This window comes from Sus scrofa, chromosome 9, assembly GCF_054392235.1.
Source record: "Sus scrofa isolate SSC_HxYL_T2T_F1_AM1 chromosome 9, Sscrofa_HxYL_maternal_Yorkshire_Landrace_v2.0, whole genome shotgun sequence".
NCBI classification, from domain to species: Eukaryota; Metazoa; Chordata; class Mammalia; order Artiodactyla; family Suidae; genus Sus; species Sus scrofa.
The window spans coordinates 33981241-34002511 of record NC_139391.1 but is presented as its reverse complement, the minus strand read 5'-3'; the positions used below and the strand labels follow the sequence as shown (position 1 = coordinate 34002511).

Sequence of the window (21271 nt, the reverse complement as noted above, 5' to 3'; positions counted from 1 at the left end):
AGTAAAGATTGAAGTTACAATCATTGAATTAAGAAAGAACCAGAATATCATGAATTTTTGAACTATTAGTAATTCATGTTACCTTTTCCAGGTACATCTCACTTTCAGTCTGTATAACATTAACTCAGCTGTCTAACAGAAATTTCTTTTGTCATTACTTCTTCAAACTTAAATTATTTGATACCATACTTTCTTATCCTATACATCTCACATTCAAACAAACACTGAATTGATTAAAACAAACATATTTCAGGAATTCCCATGTTGTGGCTCAATGGAAATGAATCTGACTAGCATCCATGGGGACGCAGGTTTGATCCCTGGTCTCGCTCAGTGAGTTAAGAATCTGGAGTTGCTGTGAGCTGTGGTGTAGGTCACAGACACAGCTCTGGTTAGGCGTTGCTGTGGCTGTGGCGTAGGCCGGTGGCTACAGCTCCAATTAGACCCCTAGCCTGGGAACTTCCATATGCCATGGGTGTGGCCCTAAAATATCAAAATACAAAAATAAATCAAGTAAAACAAACATATTTCAGTGGCTATGCCTACTATGTATAATTATTTTTCCTATAACTAACCAAAGACTAGTTGGCAGAGTGCAGCTCTACTTACAATGAGATAAATATTCCAGCCATCTTTTAAAAAACTTGTTAGAACTCCCCTAGAAACCTATAAGGTGTGATAAAATGCACCAATTCATCCTATCATTTCATCCGAAGAATTACTATAAGCACTGCAAAGGCTTGATTTGTCAATCACTCATCTGATTTTTAGATGGGAAACGAAGTGTAGATCAAAAGGATTTATTCGGTTTGGCCCAAAGATGGGAATTCTTTTATTTCCATGAGGAGACAAGTTATTTTAAGGCACGCATTGTACATGCATCTAAACTGTTCTTCCTGAAGTAGAAGAAACTTTTTGGTGAAGGAGACTCATCTTCTGCCTCCACCTCTGTCATCCTTTCTCATTATTGGCAGCTGCCTCTGAAGCATTTCCAAGATACAGATCCTGGGCTTCCTGGAGCCCAGCTGTAAGGACCTGTATGTCAAATTTTGGAAAGAATGCCGTTCTTTGAAATTTTTCCACTCCTATAGCTTAGTAAACTTCCTTAAGGTGTTCAATCACAATGTAGGTATGTGGAAGTATATATGTATATGTGTGTGTATATATATATATGTACATATGAGTGTACACATGTATAGATGTACACATTTACGTGTGCGCATGTGCGTGTGTGTTCTCATCTCCTGGGAAACTTTTGCCTTCCTCCTTTTATCTAACTCAATTAGAAAGGAAGCTAAACATTGACTCCCATAAGTCATGCCATAATTTTAAAACTATTATTCTTTGTCTTTATATACTTTGATCATTTTAAAATGTCTGTGAAATGTGCTTGTCTAGACTGGCTAGAGTCTTCTACCTAGGACTATACACTGACACATTTCCTAAATAACATACAACTACATATCCAGGCTGATTTATCCTCACTTGGATGCACAAGAATATATGCCAGATCATATCATCTACATGAAACACAAACACAGGCAAAACTAATACATGCTGTTAGAAGTTAGGATGATGTATCCTTTGTTGGGGGGGTAGTAATGAGAAGGGAACTTGAGAAGGATGTCTGGGGAGCTGCTAATGTTCTGTTTCTGGATCCCAGTGCTGGTTATACTCCTATGTTCAATGTATAAAAATGCATTGCATTGTACATTTATGATATATACTTTTCTGTACAAATTTGATTTTTTAATTTAAACCTCAAACAATAGAGTCAAAAGATTTGTCAGTGTACACTATCTGAAATAAATATATAATAAATTGGAGTTCCCCTTGTGGCTCAGTAGTAATGAACCTGACTGGTATCCAAAGGACGTGGGTTCAATCCCTGGCCTCACTAGGTGGGTTAAGGATCCGGCGTTGCCATGAGCTATAGTGTAGGTTGCAGATGTGGCTTGGATCCTGCATTGTTGTGGCTGTGGCATAGGCTGGCAACTGCAGCTCTGATTCAACTCCTAGCCTGGGAACTTCCATATATCACAGGTGTGGCCCTAAAAAGATAAATAAATAAATAAGTAAGTAAGTAATATTTCTGTTTGCTCATTCACTCTAAGGTTCTCCCACAAGAAAGTAAACTCCACAGATGCATCAAGAGATATACAAACTCTGGCACAGCGTTATCACTGAACAGATGTTGAATGTGTTTTATTGAATAAATGAGTAAATGAATGGAAGATATTGAAAAACAAAACAATACTAATTACATAATAGATGATATTTAATAGAGCAATATTTTTAATATTGGTTTTTAAGCTTTATATTTTAACTTATGTTACTAAATCAATTTTCTTGAAAAATATTTGAATGAGAGAAAAAGGCACAATACTGAGAAAACTATATGACTGAATATATATATTTTGTAATTCATGAAGAAATGTCTAATTCTAATATTACATGTAATAAAAAACATTATTTGGGCATTACACAAATATAAGTTTGTGGAAAAATGAACTAGAATTGAAATCTTTGGGCTACACTTAGTACTATTTTCTCGAAAAGATCATTGCATTCTAGGAGGCTTTATATGATGACTCAAAGCAAAAAGCTATAGCTGGATAAAATAAATACACATAAATAAAAATGCTGCTATGAAATCTAGATAAAGTGAATCTTTTCATTTAGAACTACTTCAAATTTATAAGCTGGAGAATGAATGAAGACAGACATTTGTTAAATAATATTTGCTTTCTTTTTTTTTTTTAGGTGTGCAGCATAATGATTTAATATATGTATTCATTTTGAAGTAGTTACCACGACAAATTTCATTATCATCCATTACCACACAATTACAATATTTCCCCCCTTTTTATAAGGATACCAGTCACATGGTTGTTAGGACCCACCCTACTCCAGTATAACCTCAACTTAACTAATTGTACGTGCAATGACTCTATTTCCAAATAAGGTCACACGTATAGTTTGCTTTCTTTCAAATTTAATATATCTGAGCACTCTCATGCCTATGAGGAAGTAGCGTATTCTCCCACTCCAGATCTCCTCAGCAGCCCAACAATTTAAAAATTCTCCTTGACCACCCCTTTCAAGATTTACTTACATACTATATCCTATTATCATCAATCAATAATCAGTAGGTATCCAAAAGTATACAGGAAAGCCAACTAGAGTTTAGAGAATCAGGCTGCATATTGGCATAACAAATAATAATCCATATTTGTGAATGATAATTACTTGAAATATTGTTATTTGAAAAGAAAGAACACATATTTAACAAAATAAGAAATGATTCAAGTTTCATCTGGTAATAAATTAATAATAGTTAATTTTACCTACCAAAATGCTGCAGGATTTTGGTAGAGATATGGAATACGGAAATATACTTTTCTTGTTCCTTTGGTTTAATACATCAATTATTGAAGAATTAAAAAACTGTTTCAGGTATGACTGAAGAACTCGAAGGTCAAAATAGTTATCTATACGTCCTCCATAAATAGCATTTTCAAGCAAGCCGTGTACAAATTCCCACTGTACATCTTTGGTACCTATAATTAAAAAAATATTATTTTATTTCTAAGATATTAGAAATGTTCTAAAAAGTATTCTAAAATATTAACTAAATTCCTGGCTCTGGTAATATTTATAGTAAATAACAATACATATTTAATTCAGTTAAACCATTCCTTAAAATGCTTAATATTAATATAATGCTCCTTAAATGCTCATTAATATTAGTAATATTAACATAATCACAGAAGACCTGTTGCAGGAAAGGAACTATCATCATAGATAACTACAGTATGAACTAGCTGTGACAGACAGGAAGGAACCTGGTAAAGTCTGTTAAAATTCCTGAGTCTTAATCCTCTGCATGGCCCAGCAATTTGTCTACCAAACATCTGCTTTTTGCCATCTCCATATAAACTGCCTTCCTCCCCTTTGAACTCCAAAACCATTACCCCCAACACTTTTTTTTCTCTTTAGTTGAAGATGGCATGTAAGGTGAGGGTTTCAGCCATTTTCGCAAGTTAGGTAGTCTTCCTGGGTCTTTCTCGTGTATATATGTTATTAATTTTTGTTTGGTCTTTTCTTGTCAATCTGTTTCATGTCAATTTATTTCTTAGACCAGCCAGAAGAACTTAGAAAGGTAGAGGAAAACTTCCTCCTTCCCAATAGCATGAAATATAGGAAACACAACTTTAATCCAGCTAGTTAGCATCACTGCTAGGCTTTCTAATTTAGTTCTATTTCATGACTGTAAAATTTAATGATAATGACTGATGACAGTGTTACTGTATGCCCTGGGACACAGTGATTTAGGTTGCCTCCTGCAGAAAAGGACACCTTTGGGTAGAGTGGAGGACTAAGGTCATTCCATGCTTGTATCTTACTGCTACCAAGTGGCTAAGTAGCTATAACAAGAGACTTCAAAAGTACTCATAAATTTTCAAAAATTCCACCTTGATCTTCACTAAACAGTATATTAGTAATGGATATATCATTTATTCTTAAGCAGGTCACCAGGGCATAGAGAAGCATTAAGATACTTTTTTATAATGTAATTATAAAACTTTATAATATAAGATACAAGCAGCCATAACGTGAAATATTACAGAATTTCTATAAGAAAATCTTATTTTTCTTCTTATACTCATTGTTCTCAAGACAAGTTTTATTTTGTTTAAGAAAGAAGAAACCAAACAGAACTTAAATTAAAACACAGCAATACTAGTAAAAGTCAAGAATTATTGCTAGCTTACTCAATATATTAAACGTGTTAAATACTTCATGTTGCTTTTCTCAAACTTCTTCAAAAATCAAACCAGTTTAGGTAATATCTACTACAATTCCTATTTTACATACAGGTCAGCCTTAAAGGTTAAAAAGCTTGCTCTAGTTCTCACAGTTAGATAATCTCTATACCAACTGCTTCCTATAATTAGAACTTTTCCCTTTTTTACATTTAATTCTCCATGTGTGGTGGTTCCTTAATATCAGGAAATTTTGTAATCATAAGATCATATAGTTAGACTTTTGCATGAGGTTCAATATCATTTTAAAGCATCATCCTCTTAACCACAATTCGATTGTGTGATATACGTAAAAATCATATGATGCTATTAATTAATCCCACCAAAAGCTTGAAACACAATAAATCATTCAAACCATGCTTTCATCTCCTCATATTAAAAGGACATTAATATTTGCTTTGGAAGTTCCCATTGTGGCTCAGTGTGTTAAGAACATAACAAAGTATCCACGAGGATGCAGGTTCTATCCCTGGCCTCACTCAGTGGGTTAAGGATCTGATGTTGCCACAAGCTGTGGCATAGGTCACAGATGTGGCTTGGATCCAGCATTGCTGTGGCTGTGGCATAGGGTGGTAGCTGCAACTCTGATTCAACCCCTGGCCTGGGAACTACTATATGCTACAGGTATAGCTATAAAAAATTAATAATAATAATAATAATATTTTCTTCATGGTGATATTATAAAAATCAAAGAAATGTGAATTCAAAATCATTTTGGAAAAATAACCAAGTTTCTAAGCAAGCTAAAGTATTAGTATATATACCCCCAAATTTTATATACATAAAACCAATAGAAATACATTAAAATATTCACCCAAAGATAGAGCAGCTTTATATCACAATCACCCCAAACTACCCACACAACATCAAGAAAAAATCTGAAAACTACCCACCAAGAGAAGAAATACAATCACAGAATGGCACACTACATAGCATTGAGAATAATGACATGGAACCATATGGATGAATATCTCAAATACAATGTTAACTGCAGTTCCTATAGTGGCTCAGCAGAAACAAATCTGACTAGTATCCATGAGGATGCAGGTTCAATCCCTAGCCTTGCTCAATGGATTAAGGATCTAGTGTTGCCATGAGCTGTGGTGTAAATTGCAGGTGCAACTCAGATCTGGCGTTGCTGTGGCTGTGGCATAGGCTGGCAGCTACAGCTTTGATTCAACTCCTAGCCTGGGAACCTCCATATGACGCAGGTACAGCCCTAAAAAGACAAAAAAAAAAAAATTAAAAATACATAATGTTAACTGAAAGAATCTAAAGACTAAAGACTATGTGACATATGATTCCAGCTTTATAAAAAATAGGCAAAATGAATCTCTTTACCATGAGAGTAGAGGTGGGGGGTTTTGAAAGACAGTAGTAACTGGAAAGCAGCATTACAGTAAAACTGTAATGATCTGTTTCTTGATTAAGATGCTGGATAAATGAGTATGTCCACTTTGTGGAAATTTCTTATAAGTACTTTTGTACATATATTATACATACATCATTTAAAAGTGAATTAAAATGGGATTCAAATATAACTCAACATAATTAAAGCCATATATGACAAACCTATAGCTAACTCCATACTCAGTGATGAAAAGCTGAAAGCACTCCCTCTAAGATCAGGAACAAGACAAGGATGCCCACTCTTGCCACAGCAATCAGAGAAGAAAAAGAAAAAAGGAATCCAAACTGCAGATACGAGAGTATACATGGAAAATCCTAAAGGCACCACAGAAAAATGCTAGAGCTCATAAATGAATTGAGCAAAGTTGTAAAGGATACAAAATTAATATATAGAAATCTGTGGCATTTCTACACACTGACAATGAAAGATCAGAGAGAGAAATCAAGGAAACAGTCCCATTTGCAATCATATAAAAAAGAATAAAATACCCAGGGATAAACCTACATAAGGAAGTAAAAGACCTGTACTCCAAAAAGACTAATGAAAGGAATTGAAGATGACACAAACAGATGAAAAGATATACTATGTTACTGAATTGGAATAATCAATATTATAAAAATGACTGTGCTACCCAAGGCAATCTACAGATTCAATACAATCCTTATCAAACTACTAAGGGTATTTTTCACAGACCTGGAATAAAAAAATTTAAGTTTTGTGTAGAAACAAAAAAAGACTTCAAATAGCCAAAGCAATCTTGAGAAAGTAAAATAGAGCCAGAAGGATAACACTCCCTTTACAGTAAAGTTCAGACTTTACTATAAAGCTACAGTCTTCAAAACAGCATGATACTGACACAAAAAACAGAAATACAGATCAGTGGAACAGGCTAGAAAGCCCAGAAAGAAACCCACTCACTGATGTTCAATTAATTTACAACAAAGGAGGCAAGAACATACAATGGATAAAAGGCAATCTCTTCAATAAGCGGTGCTGGGAAAATTGGACAGCTCCATGTAAAAGAATAAAATTATAACATTCTCAAACACCATACATAAAAATAAACTCAAAATAAATTAAAGACATAAATGTAAAACCAGATACCATAAAACTCCTAGAGGAAAACATAGGCGGGACACTTTTTGGAGCAATATCATTTTGGATCTATCTGCTAAAGTAATGGAAAAAATAAAATAAAATAAATAAACAAATGGGACCTAATTAAACTCAGAAACTTTAGTACAGCAAAGGAAATCTAAACAAAATGGAAAGGCAATCTAGGGAATGGGAGAAAAATATGCCAAACAATGTGACCCAAAATGGATTAATCTCCAAAATATACAAACAGCCCATATGGCTCAATATCAAAAATATCCAAAAACAAACAACCCAATAAAAAAATGGGCAGAAGACCTAAGTAGACAATTCTCCAAAGGAGGCATCCAGATGGTCAACAAGCACATGAAAAGATGCTCACCATCACTAAATGAATGAACATTATAATGAGCTATCACCTCACACCAGTCAGAATGGCCATCACCAAAAAGTCTACAAATAATAAATGCTGGAGAGTGTATGGAGAAAAGGGAACTCTTCTACACTCTTGGTGGGAATGTAAATTGGTGCAGCTACTATGGAAAACAATAACAACTCTCTTTAAAAACTAAAAATAGAGTTACCATGTGATCCATAATCCCCCTCCTGGGCATATATCCAGAAAAACTGAAAACGCCAATTCAAAAAGACACATGTACCTTCTATATATAAAAGAATGACATAATGACATTTGCAGCAACATAGGTGGACCGGAAGGTTATCGTACTAAGTGAAGTTAGCCAGAGAAAGACAAGAATCATAGGATATCACTTATATGTGGAATCTTTAAAAAATGATTCAATTGAACTTATTTACAAAAGAGAAATAAACTCACAGATGTAGAAAATAAACTTATGGTTAGCAAAGGAGAAAGGGAGAGGGGAAGGACAAATTTGGAATATGGCATTAACATATACACACTACTACATATAAAACATAAGTAACAAGGATCTACTGTATAGCTCAGGGAACTACATTCAAAAATCTTATAATAACCTACAGTGGAAAAGAATCTGAAGATGAACAGATATGTATATGTGTATAACTGAATCACTCTGCTATATACCTGAAAAGTTATAAATCAACTCTACTTCAATTAAAAATTAAAATTTTTTAAAAAACTACCGAAACTTGACCACATCCTAGATGTCTATCCTATCATTGCAGAAAACAAGTTACAGAATAAATTCTAATGTCATTAATTAAACAAATAATAACAGTGCCTACTATGGTGGGCTAGGCCCTGCTACATATGTTAAGAACAGATACAGCAAACAAAACAATCAAAGACCTTGCTTTAATGTACATTATACTTTAGTGGGAGGAGACAAACAAAATTTTTAAAAAATGAGTAAATAAGCAAGAAAATATCAGGTACAAGCAATAAAACAGAACAAGAGGGTAGAGAACAATTAGAAAATTACTTTAGATTTGGTGGTAATAAAAAACTTCTGAAGATGATACCTCTAAGCTGAGATATGAATGTCAAAAGAGGAAAATCATATAAAAGTTTAGGAGAAAAGCATTTCAGAAGGAAGAGCACCTACCAAAGCCTTCAGGTGGAAAAAGAAAGAAGATAAACGTAGCTGGGAGTTTTAAAAGGGAATTATATGCTTTACTTTTCTTAAAAAAAAAAATGTGTTTTCTGTGTGGAGAATTTCTGAAAGAAGCTCTTGCTTGGATATTAAGGCACTGATGAAGCTGAACGAAGTGAAAACAATCTTGATGTGTTTGGACACGGAGGGGACAGAAACTGTCAAAGCACTGGATGTTTGAGGCTAAGAAAAAGAAAAGACTCCAGAGTTATTCATAGTTTTTGAACCTGAACGGTACGGCCACCATTTACTGTAATGGAACAGACTCAGGGAAGAGTGGATGGACAAGGTCGCAGGGTTAGAGAGAGAGACAAGAATCTAGAGTTCTGTTTGGGGCAGTATTAAGGTTGAGATTTTTATGAATACACTCTCCACTCTAATCCATCATTGCTCTAAACTCTAGCATCCCCTTGCGTTGGCCCTGAACAATAATCTTCACGGATTAGACCAATTCCTGTCTTCAGGAAGCAGAGAATTAGACATTCTACATGGTCTTGCTTGTTGCCCTATTTAGTCTATTATTTGTATCTTGGTTCCTAATTTCTACATAATCATATAATTAGGACTGTAAAAATCCTCAGCCTATCATACTCCTGAATTTTAACAGGGCCCTTAAAAGAGATTTGAATAAATAAATTGAAGCCTGAAATTTCTGAAGGCCACAAAGTAAAGCCAAGGTCTTTCTACCTTTTTGCTTCCTGAGAGCTACAGAGCAACAAGAAATCTAATGGGTTATATCAAAATCAATGACCACAATGTATAATATAAGAACTTTCACAGTCAGAACATAAAATACAAAACAAAAAGCAAAAACATAAATATAATAGGAAGGAAGTCAAGACACTCTTAAAAAAAAAAAAACATTTTTTAATAAGACCTCAAAAAGTTTTTTCATTAACACCAGGGGTAAAAGTCTTCATTGTCAGAACTTACCATCAAAGAGTCTGTCAATAATGTTGTACCCAGCCCGAAGATCTGATAAAGAAAACTCATAAAACTTGGTCCAACCCTATTAAAGCAAATTTTTAAAATATTAAAGAACTAAAAGCAGTGTTCAAAGATATATATGCACATATTATTGCCCTAAAAATCTTAAAAAGAGCAGTTCAATATAGGCTAAATTAAAAAAAAGACAACTCTTGAGAATTTTTAATAAAAACAATAAAACAACACATCCAAAGTAATTATGTGACAATAGAGTCATTTATAGGAAGAAAAACTGGCGCAGCAAATTATTGAGTCAATGTAGGATGTACATATTTAGAGATTTCCTATAATTTGGTCCATCAAAATTGAGAATATTCTCTACAAACACGAAAATAGAAATACTACAAAATTTTTATTTTTGTACATTTGACCCACAAAGCATTTATACTGGAACTAAATAAAATTATAAACCTACAGCTAATAGCTCCCATGCTTGTGTAAAAAGAACAAAAAGATGTATGTTGAAGAGAATCATATGAAATAATTTAAAATAATTTCTATAGGGCTTTCATTAACTATACCTAATAATGATTTTTATTCAATAAAACAAGCTCAAAATAAAATCTGTAATTGAATAGTATTTCGAGATACTGACACAAATTTAACTTATTCATTCATCATTCAAAAATATTTATTAAATGCAAATTATATGTCAAGCTCTGGGAAAAAAAGAATGAGCCAAAACATATATAATCCCTGCTGTCATGTAGCTTTCATTCAAATGTCAGGGGAGGGATGGGGATACAATCAATCACTCAAATACATGTGCAAGGACAAACTGTAATGCATTTAAGAAAAAGAAACATACTTTGTATATATAAGAAAGAGCTCTGACCCAATGGAAGAAGTAAGGGAAAGTCACCCTGGAGGGGAAGGGATTGAGAAATGATAGAAAGACAAAAGTAGATAGAACAGTGATATAAAAGAATTTTTGTACTGGATTGTAATGGAGGGTGAGGATAACAAAAAGGAGGGGCTAAGTACAACAGAATGCCATTTGATAGATACTAAGCAGAGCAGTGAAGTAATCAAAACTACATATTAGAAAAATAATTCAGGCTCCTAAATAGAAAACGCAGGAAGAAGAATTGGAAAAGTAGTTCAGGTGAGAGGTGATAATGCTTGGAAAAAATGGTAAAGAGAAATGCACAGATTTGAATTACATTTTATAAGTAGAATCAATAAGACTTGAACATGAATTGAGTAGAGAGGGTAAAAAGAAAAGTATATCAAGAACAACTCCTTCTAACTTAAGGAAGTAAATGGATATCAATGTCTATTACTGAGCAGGATATACTAAAGGAAAAACAGGTATGGGAAATTCAGTTTTTGAACTCTGAGACATCTCTGAGATATTAACCATAAAGATGATACCTAACAATGATGGCTTATGATGGGTCACACATTGTTCTAAACACTTTAATTCAAAAATATATGAATAAGGAGTTCCCATCATGGCTCAGTGGTTAACGAATCTGACTAGGAACCATGAGGTTGCAGGTTCGATCTCTGGCCTTGCTCAGCAGGTTAAGAATCCAGCATTGCCATGAGCTGTGGTGTAGGTTGCAGATGCGGCTCGGATCTGGCATTGCTGTGGCTCTGGTGTAGGCCAGCAGAAACAGCTCCGATTAGACTCCTAGCCTGGGAATCTCCACATGCCACGGGTATGGCCCTAGAAAAGATAGAAAGACCAAAAAAAAAAAAAAAAAGAATAAGAATAAGAGTTTCTGCTGTGATTTGGTGGGGTAAGGAGCTGATTGTCTATGTGAAGATGTGGATTCAATCCCTGGCCTTGCTCAGTGGGTTAAGGATCCAGCATTGCAGCAAGCTATGGGATAGATTGCAGGTGTGGCCCAGATCTGGTTTTGCTATGGCTGTGGCACAGGCCACAGCTGCAGCTCCAATTTGACCTGTGGCCTATGAACTTCCATATGCCACAGATGTGGCCCTAAAAAGAAAAAAAAAGAAAAAAAAAAAGTTATGAACTAGATAACTATATGTAATCCAGAAGATTAACAGAGAAGATGGAATTAGGTATATTAATTAATGAATCATGAATCAAATTAAGAAGTAATCCTAGTCATCTATACTAAATTATAAAAATATTCTAATATTTAAAAACTACATACCTTAGAATAACCAAGGTATGTTTTTTTACTTACCTGTGGAATGTAATTTCTTCTTTCTTGACATGCAGCATGAAACCATGCAAAACTGAAGAGAGCATGAGCACGATGTATATTATTTTTTTTGCTAATTTGCTCAGGAGTCCAAGATTCATAAGTACGCAATAAATTTTTCTTTAAACCTGGAGGTGACTAAAGAAAAACAATGGTTTAAAATCTTACAAGTCAAAAATAAATCAGTATTTAAGAAATTTAAGAACATATTTTAATGAAACTTTTCATCATTACCAAGTTTGACTTAAACACTTATTATTATATACCTAAAAATGTATAACACTAGTTTAAACTCCTTATACCTAATAGCTCAACTCAATTATAAATCCAAAATAAATTTTTAAATAAAAAATCCTACACAACCAACAATATTCAAAATAACCAAATAAGCTTGCCATGATCATTGAAATATCTTACTGAAACTAAATCAATATGAATATGATACTGATTATTATAGTGCAGAGGTTTTTGACTTCAATAATCCAGCTCTTCCTCTTCAGAAATATTTGAATTTCCATAAGGACTTCAAATTACTATTTACATATAATGTTAACTAACCTGCTTTGTTCACTTTACTTAAGGTAAAATTATCAGATTGTTAGGCTTAAAACATAAATTCAAACCCAGAAACTGAAATTGTACATTTGACTAGTACAAGTCAAAAAACACTTACCTATATATCCATCTATTTATATTATATTTTAAAATTATCAAATAAAAGAAGAAAAATTAGAATTGTTGGAAAAAGAGCAAAATAAACCCATTTCAAAAATTAGCTTGTTTTTAAGATGTTCCCATCCTAGCTCAGTGGGAACAAATCCAACTAGTATCCATGAGGACGCAGGTTCAATTCCTCACTTAATGGGTTAAGGATCTGGCGTTGCCGTGAGCTGTGGCGTAGGTCAGAGATGTGGCTCAAATCCCTCATTGCTGTGGCAGTGGCACAGACTAGTGGCTACGGCTCTGATTTGACCCCTAGCCTGGGAATTTCCATATATTAGCAGGTGTGGCCCTAAAAAGACAAAAAAAAAAAGCTTATTTTAAAACGAATTTTTTTTCCTCCAAAACGATTTCTAACTTTAAGCAAAAAAAAAAAAAAAAAAAAAAAAAAAAAAAAAAAAAATTCAGACCAGTCCTTTAAGAATGCCTGCTACCTTTCCACAGAAAAGAAAATCATGGACTTGGAGAATAGACCTGTGGTTGCCAAGGGGGAAGGGGAAGGAGTAGGAGGGACTGGGAGCTTGGAGTAAACAGATGCAGAATTTTGCCTTCTGGATGGATTAGCAATGCGATCCTGCTGTGTAGCACTGGGAACTCTGTCTAGTCAATTATGATGGAACACATAATGTGAGAAAAAAGAATGTATACATGTATGTGTAACTGGGTCACCATGCTGTGCAGTAGAAAAAAAAAAATAGAGAAATAAAAAAAAAAAAAAGAATGCCTGTTACAAAAAAATAGTAATTCCCTTTGCAAATCTTCTCATTGTTTTCTCTTAAATAAAAATTCTACTCAAAATTAAAAAAAAGCTAAGTATTAATTACATACCCAAATGTACACTTTTACAATAAAAATATTTTGTTTATGAAATATTTATTAAAAAAATTTTCACAGAATAGACCAAATTTTATGAGCACTATTCAATAAAATATGACAATTAATAGAAAAATGGACAAGAGATTTTTTTTTAGGCCTTATACTAAAGCCTATGCAAAATGAATAAATCATATACAATTACAGAGAATGTCATACACAAATAAAGACTACTGCAAAATAACAAAATGGAAATACTAATATGCCAAATTGTGAGCTAAGATAAAGGATATACTTAATCAAAAATTCACAGACTTAAAATAATCTCAAGATTAATTCAAGTAAATATATATCAGGTAAGCATATCAACATGAGAAATCAAGAAAAACAGAAGCCAGTACAAATCTAAGGAAAACATAAGGAAGAAAGAAAGAAAAAAGCAAGAAATTCAGTAAACAGAAAAGAATTGACAAGAAAAAAGTAAATCAGTAAGTATGACACTGGTTATTTCTTTTCTTTTCTTTTTTTTTTTTTTTTGTTGTCTTTTTGCCTTTTCTTGGGCCGCTCCCGCAGCATATGGAGGTTCCCAGGCTAGGGGTCCAATCTGAGCTGTAGCTGCCGGCTTACACCAGAGCCACAGCAACGCGGGATCTGAGCCGCGTCTGCAACCTACACCACAGCTCATGGCAACGCTGGATCCTTAACCCACTGAGCGAGGCCAGGGATTGAACCCGCAACCTCATGGTTCCTAGTTGGATTCGTTAACCACTGCGCCACAACGGGAATGACACTGGTTATTTCTAATAAATTTTTTAATAACATTTTTTGGCAACTCATCAAAAAAAGAAACAAATAATACAATGAAGGCTTAATAATTTTAAATAAAATAACACATCTGTACATGTGTACATATATGCACATAATGTAATAACAATTCTGAACATAATGAACTACACTATTTCTTCAGATAGTTAAAATTATTTACATTGTTTTAAGACATAGAAAACAAATTCACCAATAATTTAAATGAAATGGAAAATTTCCATTAAAATGTAATCAAATTACTTCCTAAAAAAGGACCCTGGAAAAGTTTGTACATTAAATTAAAATATTCAAGGAACAGTTCGCCTGATATATTAACTCATCATTTATTGAAATACTACTGTGTTCTTCCTACACGCTAGGTATTAAAAAAGGCAAAAGAAAACACAGCCCCTGCCTTCATGGCTTGTACAATCCAGTTCTACAATATAGTTTAGAGAAAAGCGTACTGAAAGAGTGGCTGGAGAAAATTCTGGAAAGGTTCTTTCTGACTAGATGTTACATATAATTGATATTCATTCAATTAACATATTTCCAAATATTAAATGATCTTTGAATTCCCTGGATTAATCCTTAGTCTTTTTCTTCCTTACATGATTGGAGTTAATACCTTAGAAGTAATGATCTAAAATAACAGGTAGTTATAATTGCTAATAAGACATTTTCATCAAAAAAGAGATTATATAAAGCAGAAAAGTTTCTACAAATCAAGAGAAAATGCAAACAGAATGTTTTAAACCAGTTTTTTAAAAGTTTTAGTGCAGTGTTTTATTATTTTATTTATGACTGTTACACAATACCATTACGAATATATAGTTTTAAATATTTCAGGTTTGGGGAAGATCTGCCAAGCATTACATGTTAGAAGGAAGGAAGGATGGATGGATGGATACATGGATGAAAGGAAGGAAGGAAAGAAACAAAGACTGAAACTCTAACTTAGCTCTGTCGAAAAGCAAGTAATTTGAAAACTGGATAAGAAGAAGAATGAAGTTGGACTCTCAACTTAGACCAAATTCAGAAATTAACTCAAAATGGATTAAAGATGTAAACCTGAAACTATAAAATTCCTGGAAGAAAACATAGGGGGAAAGCTTCATGACACTGAATTTGGCAATGATTTTTTTGAATATGCCATTTAAAGCACAGGAAACAAAAGCAAAAACAGACAAATGGGACTATATCAAACTTAAAAACATTTATGTAGCAAAGGAAACAACATAGTTAAAAGGAGAATTCTTTTGTGGTGCAGTGGGTTAAGGATCTGGCATTATCACTGTAGCAGCATGGGTCACTGCTGTGGCATGGGTTCAATCTGTGGCCTGGGAAGTTCCATTTGCTGTAGGAGTGGCCAAAAACAAACAAATAAACAAAAAACAAAAAATACAGTTAAAAGGAAACTCTGTGGAATGAAAGATAATATTTATAAACTACATATCTGATATGGGGTTAATATATGAATACATAAGAAACGCACGCATCTCAACAACAAAATCATAATCTAAAAATGGACAAAAGACTTGAATAGACATTTCTCCAAAGAATATATAGAAATAGCCAACAAGCATATAAAAAGAGGTTCAACAACATTAAATATCAGGGAAATAAATATCAAAACTACAATAAGATATCACCTCACATTGTTAGGATAGCCACTTTAAAAAAAAAAAAAGCAGAAAATAACAAGTGTTGGTAAGGATGCAGAGAAATTGTGTGCTGTTGGTGAAAATGTTAAATGGTGTACCACAAAGGCAGAGTATGGAAGTTTCTCAAAAAATTAAAAACTGAATTTCCATATGATCCAGCAATCCCACTACTGGGTATATATCAAAAAACCCTGAAAATATAATATCAGAGAAATATTTGCCCACCCATGTTCACAGCCTGCCATATAAATGTATGTTTATAAATACATTATACTCTTATTTATGTCTATGCAACATCTAAATATAAAAAGAATATTTTGAGTGTTTTATATAGTAGACAGTTGTTTACAGAGCATTAGAAAGTATGCAGAGGTTACTTACTGTACTTACACAACTAGTGATTCAAATTTTAAATCTTACCTCATATGTTATCTTCAAACTTGACTGTAATAAAATTGGAGTAAAGTTGGGGTGAACTTCAGCAGTGAGCCAAAGACGAAAGGTATCTTTAGCTTGAAGAGTATTCAACTCCTTGTTTATAAAAACAAGAAAAAAAAAACCCCACTGAAATACACACACAAATTTCCATTTTATTATTTTTATTATTATTTTCCAATTTACTATTAATAAGTAATTATCTTACTAAAATCTTTCCATGGATTATGATATATTTCTTAATGTTCTGATTATAATTCTTTCAAATTTTCATCTTCTCTATTACTAGCTTAGTCTAATAAGAACTCATATCTGGAACTGGGCCAACTGGGTTGAAATCCAAATTCTGTCACTTATTTGCTGTGTGATCTTGGATTCTTTGACTTGCTCTCTCTTAGCAAGGATAATAGGACCTACCTCACAGGATTTGTAATACAATTAAAACAGTACACAATACACAGCATGTACAAAGTAAGTGTTAGCTATAATTGCTATGCTTAAACTATCAGCCAGCTTAAGGCTTTCCCGTTCTCTCTCCTTCAATTTATACTTCCACAGAGTTCTATAATGATATCAATTCCTCTATAAATGATTTTTAGTGCATTATTTCCCCATAATATTCAAAATTCACCATTCAATTTCATCTTCCCATGCTGTACACTTCAGTCACTTATTTCAAATTTTTATCTCTCTGTCCTTATTCATTATATTCTTTCTGCCTGTTACTCTCTTGTAACCTGACAAATACTTACATATCTGTCAAAATATAATTTAAATATCATGCCCTAGGGGAATATCTTCTCTAACTTTTCACTACCAAGCAGAATTAATCACTGGTGATATTTTGTAAATTCCCTTTTGCAGTGTTCATCATCCTATTGTATAGTTATTAACATGGTCTGCCCCTCCTCACCTCAGACTTTAGAGAATAAGTACAAATTTTGTATATAGTAGCACCTAAGGCAATTCCTTGCTTTTTTTCTGTACTCAGCAAGTATTTTTATTTATTTATTTATTTAGTCTTTCTAGGGCTGCACCCGTGGCATATAGAGGTTCCCAGGCTAGGTGTTGAATCAGAGCTGCAGCTGCCGGCCTACACCACAGCCATGGCAACGACAGAAATAAGCTGCATTGCGACCTACACACAGCTCCCAGCAATGCCTGATCCTTAACTCACTGAGCAAGGCCAGGTATTCAACCCATGTCCTCATGGATACTAGTCGGATCCGTTACCGCTGATCCACAAAGGGAACTCCTCAGCAAGTATTTTTAAAACAAATGAATAAATGAATGAATGAATGACAAAAGAAAGGTTGTTAGCACTAAAAGAGAGTGAAATTTAAAATTATTTTAATAATTTAATAATATTTAATAATAATCTCTAATACATTTAATATTAATATCCCATGAAATGTAAACATGACCAAAAAATGGCAGAGAATTGTCATGAAAACACTGTGCTCCCTTAAAATTGTAAATTATAAAACATGTCTATAACTAATAATAATTTTTAAATATAAAATTTGAATAAAATTTTGTCTTGGCTTAGAATATTTTTTAAAAAGATAATGCATTTGTGATGTAGTTGAATTAAAAATAAACTTATAAATTTATATCCAAACAATTCATCCAAACTTCCCAAAACTCAAAACATTTAAAAAATTTTTTAGTGTTTTAGTGTTTTACATAGATTACATAGATTAATAGCTATCAATCTACTGTTTGCACAGAAAGCAGGATTCAAATATTCACAAGTCTTTATATGTTTTAAAATATATATAATTCATCAGACATGAATTTTATATTTTTATACATTAGTGATTTCTACAGAAAACTGCAGTAGTAATGGAATTACTTGAATAATCATATATACCTCAGTTCCAAAATCTACATCTTCTTTTTACTATAAGTAATGAGTCATCATGGCCCATCACTTCATTCACTCATTCATTTACTCATTCATCAAGGATTTATTGATTACCTATTTCATGTAAGGTGCTAGAGTTGCCAATTTATTAGGATTGCATAAATTTTTAACATATCACAACTAGGCTATGGCCTTTCATTCTATTCTGTTTGGTTCTATTCTGAATAACTTTTTCCAGATTAATTAAATTAATTATTACTTCCCCTGCTAAGGACCTCCTTTGATTCCCTGTCCTAGGACAAAATTTCCAGCACTGGCTCCTGGATCTGCGGTTATTCCCTAACCTAGTCCTTCCGAGCCATCTAACCCTTCTGCCCCAGTGCTCTGCCTGGCCCTCATCTTCATGCTTTGTATAGCATGCACATTCCTACCACTCTGTCTCTATCTGTGCTGCTAGAATTAACTGCAAATTTTTCCTCTACACTTAGCTAAATCACATACAGCCTTCAAGGAACATCATCTACAGAGTCTTCTCTAACTATCCAAGACCATATTCATCTTTCTTAAGCACTAGTCTGAAATCCAGGTTTGCATTTAAAAAGTAGCCATCAATTTGTTCTGTCTTACAGTTATTTTCATCCTGGAGTCATCTGAGTTAAATAAAATGACTGCTTCAGTTTACATCCCAGCTTCCATAGCACCTAGGATGTTCTATGAGAAGAAAGATGACTCCTGTACATCTTTCTTCTCATACAGATACAACAGAATAAAAGCATAAAAAGAATTTAATGGTATAAATATGTCTTCTACAATTGATTAAAGCATTTCCCTATTTTTCTTCTGAAAAAATTCCCTAAGCCTCCCCTTTCAGTCCCGTTTAATTTCTTAACTTCCCCTAAATGCCTTTAAAAAAGAGCTTTAAGATTTCCTATTAAAAGATATTGATTTGTACACATGTACATATACTTAAGAAGAAAATAATATATTTTAAATGATTGCCCCTAAAAATACTAATTTTTTAAAAATACCATCAAGAGTACATATTTTAATACTGAGGATTCTTGGAGATTAATAAACTCAGTATATTAGATATTATTTGCAATACACTGATCTGAATCTACCTTTTCCAGAACTGGCAGCCAAGATACCACAAGATGTAAGTTCTTCAAACAGAGCCAGTCTCCATTTCTGGCACATTCTCTTAGCATTTGAACTGCTAAATCAGCTTGACCTTGACCCATGGCAACCTGCAAAAACAAAAACCAATAACTAAAAAAAAAAAAAAAAAAAAGATCTGATAACATAGTGTAACATAAAGATCCAAATTATCCTGCCAAACATACTGAACTATTCCAAGTACTGTAATAAGGGTTCTAAATTTTTAATAAGAAATATCAAACTATCTTGCTGTTGCCAACAATTATTTTGTAAATGGCAGATTTCTAATATTCTTCTTTTTTTATTTAGTAAAGATATATTATCATTACAAGTTTGCAAGTTATAGAACAGTATAAAGAATTCCTGAATAGTCTACTGTTCCTCGTCCCAAAAATTATTTCCAGCATAATTTTTACCCTCTCAAACATGGATCTTTAAAGAAAAAAATTTATAACTATCGTCTTGTTGAATTCTTTGAGGAATTAAACATTAATAATACTGCTTCCATGAAATTTGTTTCTCTTTTAAAGAAATTTTTCCAGTATTGCACTTACTTGGCTCTCAAGCTACCAGTCTGTTTAACTGGGTAATTTCCTAGCCTTTCATCATCTACTGTGTTGGCGAGTAGGCCTCAAGACTACATTGAGCCCTCTGCTCCTCTATTCTTTTTCAGGGGGGAGGCAGAAAAGAGGGTGAGAGAGAAAAGGAAAAAGGGAAAGGGGAGAAAAAGAAGAGAGGTGAAAGGGAGGAGAATTACATTCCAGTATTTCCAATCCCTATAGTCCATTTGCACCTATGAAACTCATGTAGTAGCAGAGGCCACTGTATAAAATAGAAAACTTCCTTAAACTTAAAACTTTTTGCACAGCAAAGGAAACCCTAAACAAAACGAAAACCTACAGAAAGGGAGAAAATATTTGCAAATGAAGTGGTTGAGAAGGGATTAATCTCTAAAACATAAATACCTCCTGCAGCTCAATACAAAAAAAATAAAAATAAAAATTAAAAAAACACCAAAAACTGGGCAGAAAATCTACACGGTTCTCCACATAAGACATAGAGATGACCAAAAAACACATGAAAAGATGTTCAGCATTACTAATTATTAGAGAAATGCAAATTAAAACTACTATGAGGTACCACCTTACACCAGCCAGAATGGCCATCATCAAAAAGTCTACAAACAATAAATGGTGGAGAGGGTGTGGAGAAAAGGGAATTCTCTTACACTCTTTGGTGGGAATGTAAATTTGTGAAACCACTATGGAAAACAATATGGAAATTCCTCAAAAAACTAAGAATAGAACTACCATATGATCCAGCAATGCCACTCCTGGGCATCTATTTAGAGAAAACCATGACTCAAAAAGATACATGTACCCCAATGTTCATTGCAGCCCTCTATACAACAGCCAAAACATGGAAGCAACCTAAATGTCCATTGACAGAGGAGTGGATAAAGAAGATCTGGTACATATACTCAATGGAATGTTACTCAGCCATAAAAATGAATGAAATAGCATTGAGAACTATGTCTAGATACTCATGTTGCAACAGAAGAAAGGATGGGGGAAAAAACTGTAATTGCAATGTATACATGTAAGGATAACCTGACCCCCTTGCTGTACAGTGGGAAAAAAAAAAAAAATGAATGAAATAATGTCATTTGCAACAACATGGTCAGACCTAGAAATTATCATGCTAAGTGAAGTTAGT

At 33.4% G+C, this 21271-nt stretch overlaps 1 protein-coding gene across 12 annotated transcripts in view; it reads right to left on the bottom strand.

Annotated features, from left to right (window-relative positions):
- DYNC2H1 (dynein cytoplasmic 2 heavy chain 1) overlaps positions 1 to 21271 on the bottom strand; it is a 364937-nt gene that overhangs the window by 158640 nt on the left and 185026 nt on the right. For all 12 annotated transcript variants that reach the window (XR_014815142.1, XM_084975882.1, XM_084975883.1 and 9 more), the window contains 5 exons: positions 19519 to 19644; positions 16516 to 16626; positions 12077 to 12232; positions 9861 to 9936; positions 3352 to 3560 (listed from right to left, as the gene is read on the bottom strand). Coding sequence is in view for 11 of the 12 variants with exons in the window: in XM_084975882.1 (XP_084832008.1) it covers positions 3352 to 3560; positions 9861 to 9936; positions 12077 to 12232; positions 16516 to 16626; positions 19519 to 19644 (678 nt within the window). In the remaining variant the exon portion in view is untranslated. The remainder of the gene's footprint in view (positions 1 to 3351; positions 3561 to 9860; positions 9937 to 12076; positions 12233 to 16515; positions 16627 to 19518; positions 19645 to 21271) is intronic.